Raw genomic sequence first — 17,508 nt, 5'->3', positions numbered from 1 at the left:
GATTCCTAAAATTTTAATTTGCACAGAAAATAAAAATAACGTACGCGCATATAAATGAATACTTAAATTTAAAAGGGTAAAATAAATTTCTTTTTTTTTTTTTTTTCCTGTACACACACATAGGTTTGTAACGTTTTACAGCTGTTTGTTGAGTTTATTAGAAAGGGAAAATGCTTACAAGGAAATGCGTTCAAAAGTGTACGCGGATACGGGGAAAGTATGCATATAATATGTATACACACACACGCACACACATGTATATATATATATATATATATATATATATGTACATGTACACGCGTACGTATGTACGGTAAAAAAAAAAGAGCAGCTTAAGAAAAGCAAAATTGAATGAACGCAAAATTTAGCAAAGTGAAGATGGGTACAAGGGTGAAAATATATGCGTAGAACTGTACACACACACATATACAACGGAATGCTGATAAACTTGGAAAAATCTGTGTTTTTGTGAAGCGTATATGTCTGTTGTCCAGCCTAGAAAAGCGCGTGCTGACTTGTTCAGGTAAATAAAATGGAAATAAAATTAGGAAATCATGCGAATAGTCAAATATATTAGTGAGCGAATGAGTATTACATTTACACACGCAAATAAGTTTATATTAGAACTTTGTTGTCAGCGTTTTCTTTCATAGTGTACAAAAGGAATGTATAATCTTTTGGGGAAAAGATTTTTACTACCGACCATTAGAATGACAAAGGCTTTTAAATATGGCTTCTGAGCTAGCCAAAAAAAAAAAAAAAAAAAATATATATAGCTATATATATCTCAAGGCACGTTCAAGAATATTTAGAATTTTAAAAAAGATGAAAACAGAACGTGCTACATTATATCAGTTATTCGCTTCATTAACCGTCCACAAAAATATAGACAAAAGTTTAGTGAAAATGGAAATAAAAATGATATCAAATATAGCAGCAAATATAGCAGCAAATATGGCAGTAAAAATAAAATTGTCGAAACTGATTACGTAAGAAATATTTTTAAAATGTAGTTCCATTTTTGCCAAAATAAAAAACAAATAAATAAATTGCGCTTACAACACTTGTCAGGTTTTTCACGAATAAACATATGTACGAATGTACACATGTATATTCTTAAATATGCTCATATATATATATATATATATGTATATATGTATGTACGTATGTGTGTGTACACGTGCCATATACTTCACTACTGTAGAAGTTTGGCCACCCTCACTTGTCCAAATTTTTTTTTTGTTTAATTCTACATTTGACTAAGGTTAGTTTGGATGTACCCATCTATCAACACATGCAGTTCAACCATTTAGAAATTTATATTTAAATTTCGTTTCTTTGTATGCATATATAAATACATACACATGACTTAATGGACATAATTTTCATCTGTATAATTTACCTTTGGGGAAGGGTATTTTCCCCCTATCTAAATGCAGAACAGATCATTAAGATATTAAAATTAATTACCTTGTTATAATATTCATTCGTTGTCTAGTAAAAACTTCTTAAATTCACAAAAATTGCACAAAAAAAAAAAAAAAAAAAAAAAAAAAAAGAACCACAACAAAAGGGTAAACAAAATAAAACAGAGCCAATCTGGGGGGGGTGAACTGCCGGAATTAAAAAAAAAAAAAAAAAGGAAAAAGGAAAAAGGAAAAAGGAAAAAGGAAAAAGGAAAAAGAAAAAAGAAAAAAGAAAAAAGAAAAGACAAAAAAAGTAGTGATACGGATATTATGAAAAATTCACGTCAGAAACTACAAAAATAGTCAATTACACATTCTTTCAATTCATTTTTTATGTAAGTTTTAATGAATGTTTTATTTATACTCGTAGTACTTGTAAAAAAAAAAAAAAAAAAAAAATTATTTCTTAAGGGATAGTAGAGAAAGTCTCTTCAAATGCTCACATGTACGTATACACTTGTATATATATATATATATATATATATATATATATGTTGATATAAGCACAATCCTAATTAATTGATATTTTTTTCTTTTTTGCTTTTTTTGTGTCCTTAAATTTTCTAAATTCATAAAAATACATGAGAATGTTGAAGTTCTGGGTTTCCTTTAAAGGTTTCGATGGCAGCAAAGAGAAATCCGCAAAGTAGTCCTCATAGGTGCACAACCTTTCGAATACCTGTAAAAAAGGGTGCAAATAGGTTTGCATTTACTACAGATTAGTGTACGATCAGCACAAATTCGTGTGCAGCCACTGCGCATTGGTACATGTTCGTACATGCATCCATCTGCTCAGGGCCTCTCCGCGGGCATTTCTTACATTCGCAAAAAACGGGAAAAGGAACAAAAGGAGGAAGGTGAAGACCCAAAACAAAATGGAAAAAATAATCCAACCCTTTGGTATAATTTTGACCTTACGCCTTAATTCATTACTGTAAAAAATACCATCAGCAAATTCGATAAAAGCAGAAAGTAAGATAGAGGTCCCTATATACTTTATACAAATAGACCACATTATTGATATACTTCCCATAAATAAGGTTCCACTTATGATTCGCTGTAGTTCCTTTCGTAGGACCTCAATATTCCCCAAGTATAACACATACAAAAGTTTCTACATTAAAAAAAAAAAAAAAATAAAATAATAAAATAATAAAATAATAAAATAAATAAAGGAGGAAAGGTATAAGGCGTAAGGTGTAAGGGGTACAGGTGAAAGGCAGAAGGTGCAAGATGTAAGGGGCAAATGAGGAAAATTAAAATGAAAAAATATACACAATGTAAAAGAGATTCTTATAAACATAAAATTAAAACATAAATTTTATCATTATTTTAGAAAAAATAATGATACAACAAATACGGTTAGAAATCTTTCCTTTTGGTGCAAAACTGGCTATACGTATCTCTTGTTATTATAATACATATTTGCTCATTTTTTTTTTATTTTTTTTTTTTTATACCTTATAAGTAAGTTTATTGTAAATATGCTCCAACTGTCCTTTCTTCTGAGCAACCTCCATTTTTAAAACTAGCAGTGCAACTAGAGTACTTACTAGAAATATAGCTAGTCTAATCATATATAAAACATAAACATGATAAGGTAAGTAATTGAATAAAAGGCTGAAGAACAAGTTCAAGGTCCAGTAGGTAATGTTGAATGTTAGAACACCTGTTAAGTGAAATACGTGAAATGATGAGTGACAATATGGGTGTAATTTCAGGGTGCTCTCTGAATAACTTTTCGATCACTCCACTTGGTAGAGCAAGAAGCTTCCAACAGATTGAATCTGTCGAAGTTCATTTCTCGATGATACAAACAAAAGTGATATTCTCATTATTTTGAAAAACATTACAGAGGTGCTCTTTCGTCATTTTAGACAAAAAAAAAATATATATATATGCACGTTTATAAATGGGGGATAATGGTAGGCCCTCAAAACACTCATACATGGGCGTACACAGATACACACATTTGTATATACACACATTTGTATATACACACATTTGTATATACACACATTTGTATGTATACACATTTGTATGTATACACATTTGTATGTATACACATTTGTATGTATACACCTTCGTATATCCTTACTTCTGGTTGTCAGACCCTTAAACTGTGCTTCGATATTATAGAGCCATCCCAGTATGATGCATATCATAAGAGAAACGAACACTCGTCCGTTTTCCGAAATAGTGAAAGACAGAAACCAAATAACATTCTTCGAATCAATGTTCGAAATAAAAAAGGAGGAAAAGAAAAATAACAGTGATAAGGATAAAATTATCGTTCTTTTCTTTACATTTTTCGTAAACTTGAAATCCCTTATAGTCATAACTAGCACTTCACATTGTATAGCGAGGGTAGCACATGACAGGATGGTGTAGGAGCCATAGTACAACATGCACAGCGTTTTCTGTAATGGGAGGGGTGGGGTGTATATGTATAGGAATGTGCATATTTATTTATGGTTATTGTATAAGTACAGTCATGTTCATTTATGTACATGCTCATGTGTTAGCTCGCGGAGCCATATGAACGCAAAACAACTCTTTTCTTTTTTTTTTTTTTTTTTTTTTTTACTCTTTCCCTCTTTACCTCCATCTTCTGAAGATACGTAAAACCAACTGGGAAAAGAATGAACGAGCAGTCCTTCCTTGAAAACTCGAGCATGTCCATGAAGTTCGAATTTATGCTCTTCGCGATGAAGCCGATGACAGAGACTAGGAAATCAAAGAATTCCCAAAGAGTAGATTCAAAATGAGCAAAAGATCGACGGACAATGCACAAAGAGTATATTCAAAATGAGCAAAAGATCGACGGACAATGCACAAAGAGTATATTCAAAATGAGCAAAATATCGACGGACAATGCACACAGAGTATATTCAAAATGAATAGAGAAAAACCTGCAGAAAAAAACATAAGGGAGGAAATGATTGAATTCCACACGGTAATGGCATATCCGTCTAGGGTCAAATTGGTTCCAATTCTGCAAAGGGGTAGAAAATCAAATAAATGTATTGCTCGGATGAACAAATCGAACTAAAAAAAAAAAAGGTGGTAACGGAAGACTAAGGAAAAGATGTACAGGTTTAGTAATCCCCACGCAAACACACTCACACACATACAAACATAAGCATATATTTCTATATACTAATGTATATATATGTATGCACCACCAGACATGCCTTACCTCGTCTTTGTGGCTAGTGAGGAGTAGATCCCCATGCCGATGGACAACTCATAAAGGGCGAAGGAGACGCACTGGGACCAAATGGACGAGTAGGTATACAGATACGAAAATTCCCACGACTCTGAAAAGGGGGAGGAGGTAAAGTAAAGCGGTTGAGATGCAAAGCGGTTGAGATGCAAAGCGGTTGAGATGCAAAGCGGTGGAGATGCAAAGCGATGGAGATGCAAAGCGATGGAGATGCAAAGCGATGGAGATGCAAAGCGATGGAGATGCAAAGCGATGGAGATGCAAAGCGATGGAGATGCAAAGCGATGGAGATGCAAGGAAAATCCATGAAGTGGCGGGGAGACCAATAGGCCTGTCCTCCAGTTGGTGCGCTTACGCGCCTGGGGATCTTACTGAGAACTTGGGAATAAGCCTGGAAAGCGCTGCTCAAGTTGAACATGGAGGCAAACTGAGTGACGGACAAGCATCCTATCAAGAGGAGTACGAGTGCTGAGGAGAAAGCAAAATGAGTGAGTCCACACAATTGAAATATAGTAACAAGAAAATTACAAATAAATAAGCATATAAAAGTGTCTTTGTCTATATAAGAATTCCCATTAGAAAAGATATGAACATAGTTTTTACTATTATCAATATGTAATAAATGTTCATATAAACGATTTTTTGGAAAAAATTTATTATGATAAATAAGGAAAGCTTTGCCTAAACTATTAGGTACACAAGAAGATGTATTTTTAGAAAACAAACATAATGGTCTATACTTATGACAACTTAGAAAATCATCTTTAAAATTTGTGCAAAACTGTATTTCACTTTGATTTAATTTCCATGGTAATTCTCTTTTAAAAGAATTAATCAGATAGATGAAATATTCAGCTGATATCCTGTATGTGTTAATGTAACTATTTATTAAACAGGTTAATACCATTAGAAAACCTACTGAAGCACACTGTTTTAAAAGCTTATAAAAAATAAATGGAGATGATGCTCTAACCAACTGTCCTATATATAATTCAAAAGATAATATAGGATGACAAACAAAAGAATAACAAAGAATGTATGGCAAAACGAATATAACACCATGCCATGTTGACATTAAACACCAAAATGTTTCGATGTTTCCTACTCCTATAGCTATAGTTAACCCTAACAGAAATAATGATAAACGTTCTAACCAGTAACCATTAATTAATTGATAGTCGAGCCATCTTAATATTTTCATATTGACCTTCTTTAGTGTCTTTGGATTTTCAAAGAGATCACTGAGTTGAGATATATGCTCAGGCGTATATCTTAACTTTATCAGTGTTTCCAAAAAATTTTCCTCCTTTTCGCTTTTGTAGCTATTCGAATCGCTCATGCTGTGCAATTCCCTTAAATCGGCCAGAATATTCGTGTTATTGTTATTGCCTATGTTACTATTACCTGTGTTATTGCCTATGCCGTTATAGCCTATGTTGTTATTGCCTATGTTACTATTACCTGTGTTATTGCCTATGCTGCTATAACCTATGTTGTTATTGTCTCTGTTCTCATTGCTGCTGATATCATTGCTTATGTTATTGTTGCCGCTGTTATAACCACCATTGTTTGTCATCATAAATGCATAGGAAACACTGTCGTGTCGACGTAATATCTTCCGACTACCATTCATTTCATTCCCATTTTTCAAATTTCCCCTAGACCCTCGAAATAGATCTTTATACTTTTCATTGAACATCATCAGCTGCTCTCTCTTCCGCTCCTTATACAGATATTCGTATATTTTTCTTTCAACAATACTTTCCTTAGCTACTAAGAATGCAGACGCCTCATCATCCCCTTCCTTCCGCTCCTTATCTGCTATGCCCTCATCTTTTTCTCCCTGATGTTCCAGCTGTTCCAGCTGTTGCGGCTGTTGCTGGTGTGCCTGCCGTCCATCCGTGTGCTGTTCCTGCTCCATATCATCCTCGTAATCGCCGAAGTATTGACTCTTGTAGAGATTTCTCTTTATGTTTGAGTAGAAATCGTTCAAATACTTTTTTTTTATATACACATTTCTATTATTATATAAATTTAAAGCTTCGTTGTATATGTTCTCTTGTTCATAACTCCTCGCATAATTGGACTTCTTTATTCTATCCATATAAGCATCTATGTTATTATAATTCTGAAGGTTTGAACTCTTATAATATGTGTTGTGTTCGCTAAAATGCATTGACTCCTCATATAACATTGCTCTTATTTTTTTAATAGACACTTTTTCCGAATCCATGGAACCCGCATTCTTTCCATCAATATCTGACTGCTCGTTGCTCGCTTTGGTGAAATTTGACTTGAGTTGTTTAAACATCGTAAAAAGGTTAGGGAGTTACATATACAGATGTCTCAACTCAGAAAATGATCATGTATGCACACGCGTGTGCGTGAAGAATGTGCGTGCACATATATACCGATGTTCACACAAGTAAGCGCATGTGCATATATGTACACACATGCATGCATAAGTACCTTTACACACAAGTTAATATTTCCTGGTGATAAATTATAGCACCAGTCGGTTAAATATCGCACAGGCAAAAAAAAAAAAAAAAAAAAAAAAAAAAAAAATTGGTTCAATCAAATTTGATTCTTTAACGTTTCAAAAGTACATAAGTGGGAAAAGGGTAGACGGAATGAATTAAGCGGAATGGATTAAGCGGAATGGATTAAGCGGAATAGTTAAAAGGAACAATTTTAGAACAAATATGAATATTTTTCCGATATGCTAATTCGCACATTTTTTATACTTTCATGTCCTACCCTCGATATTTTTTCATAATTTTTTTTTTTTGAATCTTTCGCTAACAATTTGGCAGTGCATTACAAAACAGGACGATACTCTTTTTTTGCCTTTTCATCATTTTTCCTCTTTCCTCTTTGGCACTTTGTTACAATTCACTTCTCTTCTCTTCTCTTTTTTTTTTTTTTTTTTTCTTTCGACAGAGAAAATTAAAGTAGTTCCATAAGGACGAGGTAATGTAAAAAGAAAAAAAAAAAAAAAAAATTAATGAGTTAATAAGTAGCACCCAAACAAATGTGCACTGTATGCATTGTACAGGCAAATATTCAAGATTAAAAAAAAAAAAAAAATTTGCTCTCGAGAAAACAGAAAAAAGCTGGTAAACACACAATGAGACAATGGGTACTACAAAAATGCTCGATCGAGTATTAAGTATCATCTTGAACAGAATACATAATTTTTTTATTCGACAGTATGATAAATGGCGTTTTCTCTCTTACAGCTTCTCTTCTTTTTAATTTCAAAATGGTATCCTTGTTTTTTTATGTGAGAAGGGTAACACTGTTCAGGTGATTCGTTCGACAGAGTACGTTTTTAACGAATTCTCAAAAAGATATTCGTCAAAAATTTATCAGAACGGTAAAAACCTTATGAAATTTTCTTTTCATTTTTCCCGCAATTAGGGGTTAAATTTAGTTATAGTCGCACCAAAGTGCGCAAACACATACATTCATACTTACACATGCATAAATGCCCAAGTTAATAATGGGACTTAATAACGATAAATTATATGAGGAAAACAAAAAAGGGAAAAAATAATAAAATAAAAAAATAATAAAATAATAAAATAAAAAAAAGAAAGTATAGCACTTGTACCAAGTTTATAATGTTACCATCAAGATATATGGAATGCTATTTATGCATTTTCAAAAAAAAAGTACATAACAATAGTACATAAAATGTATATGCTTAGATGTTAATTTGCGAATAATCGTACACAGCCTTTTGTGTACACCTATACACAAAGCACATGTATATATACATGTACATATATAAACGTATTTATAATGGAGAAAAGAAAAGCAAACTTGGAAAAGTTGGGAAATAAATACAATATGAAATGAAAAAAAGCAGAGTGGTATAATTACCATTTCCTCTTCAACTGAATCATGCAGCAAATAAAAGGTTTTTCAAAGTTATGTTACATATATCCTTTTTTTTTTTTTTTTTTTTTTTTTTTTACGTAAAATGCCAAATTATACTTATATATAAAAAAAAAAAAAAATGCTGTAATTCTTTTTTTAAAATTAACATGAAAAAGTATTTCAAGGAACCCATTTTTAGACAACGTACTCTCCTTTACTTTGATACTTCTCGCGCTCAAACATAATATTACAAAAATAAAATAAAACGTGAAACCGCTCCTGTGACAAAATTTTAATAATACGTCAATCGTTATTCTTTATTTCCTAATGAATATACACATATGTCTGCCTGCGTGCCGTATGTATTTGTGTACGAACAATTCGCTATATATTATTTTTCACATGCGTACTTTTATTATATTTTTTTTTTTTCCTCATTTTTGCTCGTTTGTTCGTATCGAACTGCAAATATGGTAAATAGGACATTACAACAATATTAGTCACTAGACTGTCCAGACAATTTTACAGTCATATTAACGTTGTGGTGCTCTCCTTTTTTATTTTTTTGTTTTTATATAAAAAAAAGAAAAAAAATATATATATATATCTTAATCCACGTAATGCGCTTAAAAATGAGTTATAACGAATTATTAATTTTTCCTTTTCAAAGAGCAAACCGAATATATATGAGAAGAAAATGTGCAGTGGGTGCTAAGAAAAAACATAAACTTGAGAAGTATACTCGTCTGTCATATTACAAGCACACTATTATTTTAATGGCACTTATGAATAAGCATATACAAACAGAGAGATCATATATAGTTCAAAAGGTACATCCACATGTACAGCAACAGACGTACGAGAGAGTATACATATGAACAAGTACATATGGCTGGGCTTGTTTGTATGAATTTTTAATCTTCCCCCCATAGACTCACCTACATGAACTGCTACTATAGCATCATTCTGTAGTCATTCTTCAAACCAAAAGAGATTAAAAAAAAAAAAAAATTATGTAAGTATTCCCGGTGATGCATGGTTACAACGTTATATTTTTGTGTCAATTAGTGTAACTGTGCATAAGGGTATTTCTAAATTATTAAATTCTTGAGAATATTTGTTCTTTTTTAAAAAGAAAATACTCATTAAAAAAATTTTTGAAAATTGGCAATTTATGACATGTTAATAAAAAAGTTAATTTGAAATTAAGAAAACTATTTACTATTCATGCGAATTAAAAAAAAAAAAAAAAAAAAAAAAAATGTAATATAACACAGTACAATTTAATATATTATAGTATAATATAATAATTAAATATAATATAATTAAATATAAAATACCAAATTAATTTAATGTAATTTAATTTTATTTAATTTAATTTTATTTAATTTAATTTTATTTAGTTTTATTTTATATTATTTAATTTAATTTTATTTAGTTTTATTTTATTTAATTTTATTTAGTTTTATTTTATTTTATTTAATTTAATTTTATTTTATTCTTAAAACATGCCTGTCATTTAATATTGCTGACAAAAAGCTTGCTCACAATTGTTGCTTGCATATACTGACGTAACTACTAAAATTTTAAGTAAAAAATATGCAGTGTGTTTCATAATAATGAATAACAAGTTACAATGCTATATGCAGATCCATATATATGTGTGGTTCCATGGATCATATACAATGATATATGTTAAAATTTTTTAAAATACTTGTGAGTTGCAGTATATTTATTGCAAAAATAGGGCGGCTACACTTGTGTACGTATAAAGTACATTTGTATATGTTAGTATGTATAAATAAGTATAAATGTTCGTAAATGCATATACATGTGAGGAATTAGGTAGAACAACTTATAAAAGCACTTTCTACGTATTTAAACACGAATTCCCCCATTTTAATCGTTCATATTACTCTTTATTTTCTTCATAATTTTTTTCATTTTTTTTTTTTTTTTTTTTTTTTTTTTTTTCTTCCTGTAATTAATAGCAATATGCAATATTGGTATGAATAGGTCAGGTGATTTTTCGAATTTTATTGCACGCTCATGTGTGTTATGGCTCTCCACTTTTTAGCTAGCACTGAAAATGTATACATGTACAGTATACGTATATATCTACACATGAACAATATGCATATGTATGTACGCATGCTTATGCGCAATAAGAATATACGCACAACGCCTGAAATTTTTGGCTCACACGATTTACAATTTCTCCATTCATGTGATACCATCTTTCTGCATATATCATTGACCTTACACGTGTTTCTCTTTTCTTTTAAAAATTTGTTTTTAAAATGTGAATTTGAAAAAGTTCGTTTTTTTAAAAGGCATTTTTTGCGTCCACGTGGGAGTGCACATGTACATAATACGTACTTACAAACATGCATGTACAGGTACACATTTACATATATGCACACATGTACACATGTACATATATATATATATATATATATATATATATATATATATAGACATTCACACATTTACAGTTTTTTTTTTTTTCAGCTAGCCATTTTACATATTTAGCTTAAAAAAAGAATCCCCCTGTTTTTTTTCTTTCCTTTTCTTTTTTCTTATTTTTTTTTTTTCCCACCCGCCCGCTCTTACTGGTTAATGTACTCATTACAATCAATTTTATTTGGCATTTCCGAAATAGCTACCTCAAATCTTGTTTGAACTTCATTTAATGCTAAAGTATCTTCCTGAGATGAAACAAAAGTAACTGCCAATCCTTTGGTGCCGAATCGTCCTGCTCTTCCGACCCTATGTAAATACGAATCTGAGTTTTCAGGCATATCATAATTAATGACAATGTTAACTCTTTCTATATCTATTCCTCTACCAAATAAATCTGTAGAAACTAATATTCTGTTTTCAAATTTTTTAAATTTATCGTATCTTTCAATTCTTTCTTCTTGTTCTAAACCACCATGTATAGCTATTGATGGGAAGTTACACTCTGTCAATAATTTATCTAGTGTAATAGCTCTTGTAATAGATTTTACAAATATAATAACTTGATTAAATTCGAGAGCATCCAAAATTTCGATTAGTTTTCTTGTTTTATCTTTTTCTTGTAATTTAACATAATGTTGTAATAGACCATGTAATTTTAATTTTGCTTCATCATCAATAAATATTTCCACAGGATTCTGTAAAAATTTTTTGCACACATCTCTCATTTCTTTTGCCATAGTTGCTGAGAAAAACATAACTTGTTTCTTCAAAGGAGTAGAAATAAAAATTTTCTGAACATCACTTCTCATATCTAATTTTTCTAAACATTTATCACATTCATCTAGAACAAAATGCTGTATTTTATCTGTTACTAAATATTTTTCTCTTATTAATGCTAAAATACGTCCAGGTGTACCAATTATTATATGTGGTATATTATCTTCTTTAAATAATGAAATATGCTTAGCCATTGCTATACCACCATATACTACTTCACAACGTACATTTTTTAAATATTTGCTAAATCGATCAAACTCATTTTTTATTTGATATGCTAATTCACGTGTATGTGCTAAACCAAGACATCTAACATATTTATTTTTTGAAACGTTATTACTATTATTAGCATTACTATTATTCATGGTTCCACTAACATTACTGTTATTATTTAATTCCTTCTCCTCTTTTAAATCTTTGTTATCGTTCGTATCCAGTTGCTGTAAAACAGACAAAACGAAAACAGCCGTTTTACCCATCCCACTTTTTGCCTGACACAATATATCCGTTCCTACGAAGAGGGCCCACAAACGAACAGTGAAAATGGGATAAACAAATAAAAAATGGATGCATCCAATGATGAAGCCGTATGTACAACAGTTGTATTGTCATACGGGCACCAACGTCAATGCAAGTGTATACATACGTGTATATGCAAGTGTAAACATACGTGTTAATGCAAGTGTATACATACGTGTATATGCAAGTGTAAGCATACGTGTTAATGCAAATCTAACGGATTGCATATAGATACGGCCAATAGTAACGCGAAAAAACAGTATGAAGCAAGTACGCTCAATATAGGTTCACTATCATAATGCTACACTACTATATTGCCACACTACTACAATATAGCAATACCACTCTCCCTGTTCTTTTTTTTTTTTTTTTTTTCATAAACGTGGTTGATTTTCTCTTCTATGACTCACCTGTTATTGCAGCCGGGATGGTTTCCTGTTGTACCTCCGAGGGATGCTCAAAACCACTTTCGCTAATTGCTCTTAGTAATTCTGGTTTTAAGAAAAAATCTTTAAACCCTCCTGTATGAACAGTAGCATAACTTCCTCTCATAGCACCATTTTCATTAACTCCTTTATTATTATTATTTAATATATTATTTTCTAAATTTCCTTTTACGTCTTTAGTATCTAATATATTTTCATCATCTTCATAGTCGACTAATTCATCTTGAACACTATGATCAATCGTTGCCATGTTGCTTTTCTTTTTGTAATATTAACGCGAATGTAAATATGCAGGTAAATTTGTAGGTAAATGTAAATATGAACGAACGAAACTGCACCGACAGTATGTAGTGGGCATACGAAAAGTACAAAATAAAATGAAGTAAATATGTATGCGTGTATGTAATGATACACGAGATGTGCAAAAATGTTATATATATAAATGTATGTACAAAACAGATGTATGTTCATAAAATACGCAAAAATTGCAAGGCAAAATTAGTAAAGATAGGTATGCATATATATGTATGTGCGTATGTATATGTTTATGTACGTATGTATATGTTTATGTACGTATGTATATGTTTATGTACGTATGCATATGTTTATGTACGTATGTATATGTTTATGTACGTATGCATATGTTTATGTACGTATGTATATGTTTATGTACGTATGCATATGTTTATGTACGTATGTATATGTTTATGTACGTATGCATATGTTTATGTACGTATGTATATGTATATGTACGTATATAATACATATATAATTTAACATGGGGAAAAAAAGGTTTATATTATTAATACAGGCTTTTGTAAATATATATGTGTGTTTTACTGGCAATATCTTAAAATCTTAAAAAGCATTATTCTCTTCTTTTCTATATAACTCAAAATTAATTCTTTTTTTCATTTAAAATGTTTATAAAAAGAAAAAGAATAAATTAATTAAAAAAAACAATAAAATAAATAAAAAAACAATAAAATGAAAAAATAAAAATAAAATGAAAAAATAACAGTAAAAATAAATTATAAAAAATAAAAAAAAATAGTAATTGTTTTTTTCGCTCTTTTTATAACTTCGAATTAAGCTTTTAAGCATCGTTTTAAGCTTTTTTAAGCATCGTTTTAAGCTTTTTTAAGCATCGTTTTAAGCTTTTTTAAGCATCGTTTTAAGCTTTTTTAAGCATCGTTTTAAGCTTTTTTAAGCATCGTTTAAGCTTTTTTAAGCATCGTTTTAAGCTTTTTTAAGCATCGTTTTAAGCTTTTTTAAGTATCGTTTTAAGCTTTTTTTTTTTTTTTTTTTTTGTTGTTTTATCATCTTTCACTGTTCCCTTACTATTTTGACATTTTGAACATTTTGTAAGAACAAAAATAAATTCGACAAAAACTTGTTTGAGTATTTATTTTTACATCTTCCTTTGCTTATCTGTTTTCTTATTTTATTGCTCATTTACTTATCAGTTATATTACTTATAAATTTTTATGTTTATTTATATATTTATTTATGAATTCATATATATATTTTTATTTATTTTATTATTATTTTTTTTTTTAATTATTTATGCTAATACATAATTTTTCCTCAGCTCACGGACTACTACATACCATATATACATACGTACATATATATATACTTACGCATACATATATGCATACATATATACAAGCATATATGCGAACATACATACATATATATATATACGTACAACTATGTAATGGGTATACTTGTAAATGTATACATGAAATAGTGCTACTTGAGTGTTGCTTAAAAATACCAAACAGCTACTACAAGAGGCCGATGTATATATATATACATATATATATAAATGTATGTATGTATGTATATGTATATACACGAAAATGTAGATAAAAACATTTAGCACGAATGTAAAAAAAAAAGGTAATGTATAAAAATAATAAAAAGATGAGAGATTAAATTGATAAAAAGATGAGAGATTAAATTGATAAAAAGATAAGAGATTAAATTGATAAAAATTTTAGAGATTAAATTGATAAAATTTTGAGAGATTAAAATGATAAAAATTTGAGAGATTAAAATGATAAAAAGAAAAAAAAAAAAAAAAATCTATATGCGAAAATTCTGCTGCTTTATAATTAGAATGGTAAATTTTATAAGATGAAAAAATATTCAAAACATTTTTTGAAAAAAATTATTACAGCATTTTAAGAGAAAATTAAAGTAATCTGTGGAAACGTAAAAACCCAGTAGCATCTTTTTTTCCATGTTCATCTTAATCCTGTGTAATAATAAAACTAATTTATAACGGTTCAGTTGGTTATTCCGGTATATTTTACTTTATTTGGCTATATTTTAGTGTATTTTCTTTTTTATTTAAAATTTTTTTTTTTTTTTTTTTTTGACAAACGAACAAAAGATATATAATGCACATTTGAAAACATGTATGCACATACGTGTAAGTAATATTTTCCAGTGTTTTCGTCCGTTCCATAAGAAGAACATACAAAATTGATAATTTTACAAGTTCTCCTCTATTCATTCTGTAACAAAAAAGTATACACATCATCTTTTCTCCCCTCGAGCTATTTTTCATTCCATTATACATGCCTTATATATATATATATATATGCACATATATATATGTACATAACAAATGATGAACAATCGTATATTTATGTAAACCGAAAGGTGGTTTACCCTCCGTTCTAAAATAATCTTCATGAATTGTAAAACGCTCGTTTACAAGATGTGCAAAAAAAAAAAAAAGCTGGTCGCTTCAGAATTGATGAAGGTGAAAAGGTGTATGCTGGGTCATATATATGCACGTATGCGTGTATATACCATACGTATAACATAATTACCGTCGAAAAAAGATCAAATTTGATCAACGACTTTGTTCTTTTCTATTAGAGCTATATTTGGAAATACTGAAACGCGTTTATCACTTTGAACGCATTTGGTATGTGGTACTATTTTTCAAAGTGGTCCCTCTTTTGCCCTTTTCACTTTCCTTTATTTTTGCTATTTTTTGTTCTAAAAGAAAAATATGCATACGTGTATGTACATGTACACGTACATGTATATGTTTAAGTGTACGTACATGTGTGCGCATGGTTTTATGATACCTTGAGAATACGAAATAATACTCGTAAAAAAGAATGATACTGTTAAAAGAATGATACTGTTAAAAGAATGAGTAAAGTTTGGGAGCAAAACTCTGTAAACAGCTATGCAAAACATGTTCAGGCTTCGTACGAATAATTAATATGCCCTTTTTTTGTATATAAGCAGTGAATATTTTGTTCAGCCTGGGGTACGTATGTACGTATATATGTATATATATATATATATATATATATGCATACGGAATACCCCCACGCGTAACACCACATAATACCCCTTTGCTATTTTAGTTAAAATCATCCAGGCACAGACTTAATCCTTTACGTCATTCGAAACGACGTGTTCTCTTTGCGTATGAGCATATTTTTATTTTAACAGTTGTACTTAAAAATATGTTAAATGGAAACATAAAAAAAAAAAAAAAAAAAAAAAAAAAATGTGGGAATTACTTCAATGAAGTTATTCTTATTTCTCATTGTTTCTATTTTTATGAGCGCTTGTAAAAAAATGTACATAAATACGTATACACAAATGCGAATACACACATATGTGCTAATGTGTTGATGTGCCTACCTACTAACATGTATATTCCACCCAGTTTGTATTATACCTATTTGCACGAGTACATTTAAACCAACGCAGGAGAAGCTTGAAGGTAACAAGTAATATGGGCAAACAAAACCTTCCTGGACGTGCTGCTTTTATTTTACACATACATATGTACATATACATATGTACATATACATATACATATACATATACATATACATATACATATACATATACATATACATATACATATACATATACATATACATATACATATACATAATACATATACATATACATATACATATACATATACATATACATATACATATACATATACATATACATATACATATACATATACATATACATATACATATACATATACATATACATATACATATACATATACATATACATATACATATACATATACATATACATATACATATACATATACATATACATATACATATACATATACATATACATATACATATACATATACATATACATATACATATACATATACATATACATATACATATACATATACATATACATATACATATACATATACATATACATATACATATACATATACATAATTTAACGCAGACGATTTATAACTTTTCCAGGCAAACAACTCATATGAGGAGTTCGTGATATTTCTTTTTTTTTCATCATTTCGTTCTTTCGTTCTTTTTTTGTTTCATTTTATTCCCCTTACACTGCAATGCATATAAATTAGTTGAACCACTAACGTACACACTGCATTTTTGAAAAAATATTTTTTGCCAACAAACAACAAAAACGATAATTTTTTGGAAACGGAAAATGAACGAGGGGTGAAAAAGGATGAAGCAGATTGTATACATGCACATAAACATTTATATACATATGCATACGTATAAACACGTTTCCATACATGTACAACGAATAAACGGAGGCTATTTTTTACTTTTATGTGGTTGACTGAGGGGAGGAAGGAACAATATTATTTCAATATTATTTCAATATTATTTCGGCATTACTTCAATATGTTTTATGCATGTTTTTAGCTCGTCCA

General features: G+C 29.6%; 2 protein-coding genes across 2 annotated transcripts; both read right to left on the bottom strand.

Annotated features, from left to right (window-relative positions):
• Positions 1–1,977: 1,977 nt before the first annotated feature.
• Positions 1,978–7,003, bottom strand: PmUG01_04022500 (transporter, putative; the record flags this gene model as incomplete). The annotated part of the gene is made up of 8 exons (XM_029003224.1): positions 1,978–2,145; positions 2,287–2,580; positions 2,927–3,135; positions 3,565–3,886; positions 4,069–4,193; positions 4,379–4,461; positions 4,666–4,786; positions 5,065–7,003. The coding sequence occupies 8 exons, from the start codon at positions 7,001–7,003 to the stop codon at positions 1,978–1,980; spliced, it is 3,261 nt and encodes a 1,086-aa protein (XP_028859679.1).
• A 4,183-nt stretch (positions 7,004–11,186) lies between these two features.
• Positions 11,187–13,032, bottom strand: UAP56 (ATP-dependent RNA helicase UAP56, putative; the record flags this gene model as incomplete). Its single annotated transcript, XM_029003223.1, has 2 exons — positions 11,187–12,328; positions 12,747–13,032. 2 exons carry the CDS (start codon positions 13,030–13,032, stop codon positions 11,187–11,189), a joined length of 1,428 nt encoding a protein of 475 aa, XP_028859678.1.
• Positions 13,033–17,508: the final 4,476 nt, after the last annotated feature.

The sequence above is a fragment of the Plasmodium malariae genome (genome assembly GCF_900090045.1).
Source record: "Plasmodium malariae genome assembly, chromosome: 4".
NCBI lineage: Eukaryota > Apicomplexa > Aconoidasida > Haemosporida > Plasmodiidae > Plasmodium > Plasmodium malariae.
The sequence above is the reverse complement of the archived record's forward strand: the minus strand, read 5'-3'. Positions and strand labels throughout refer to the sequence as shown.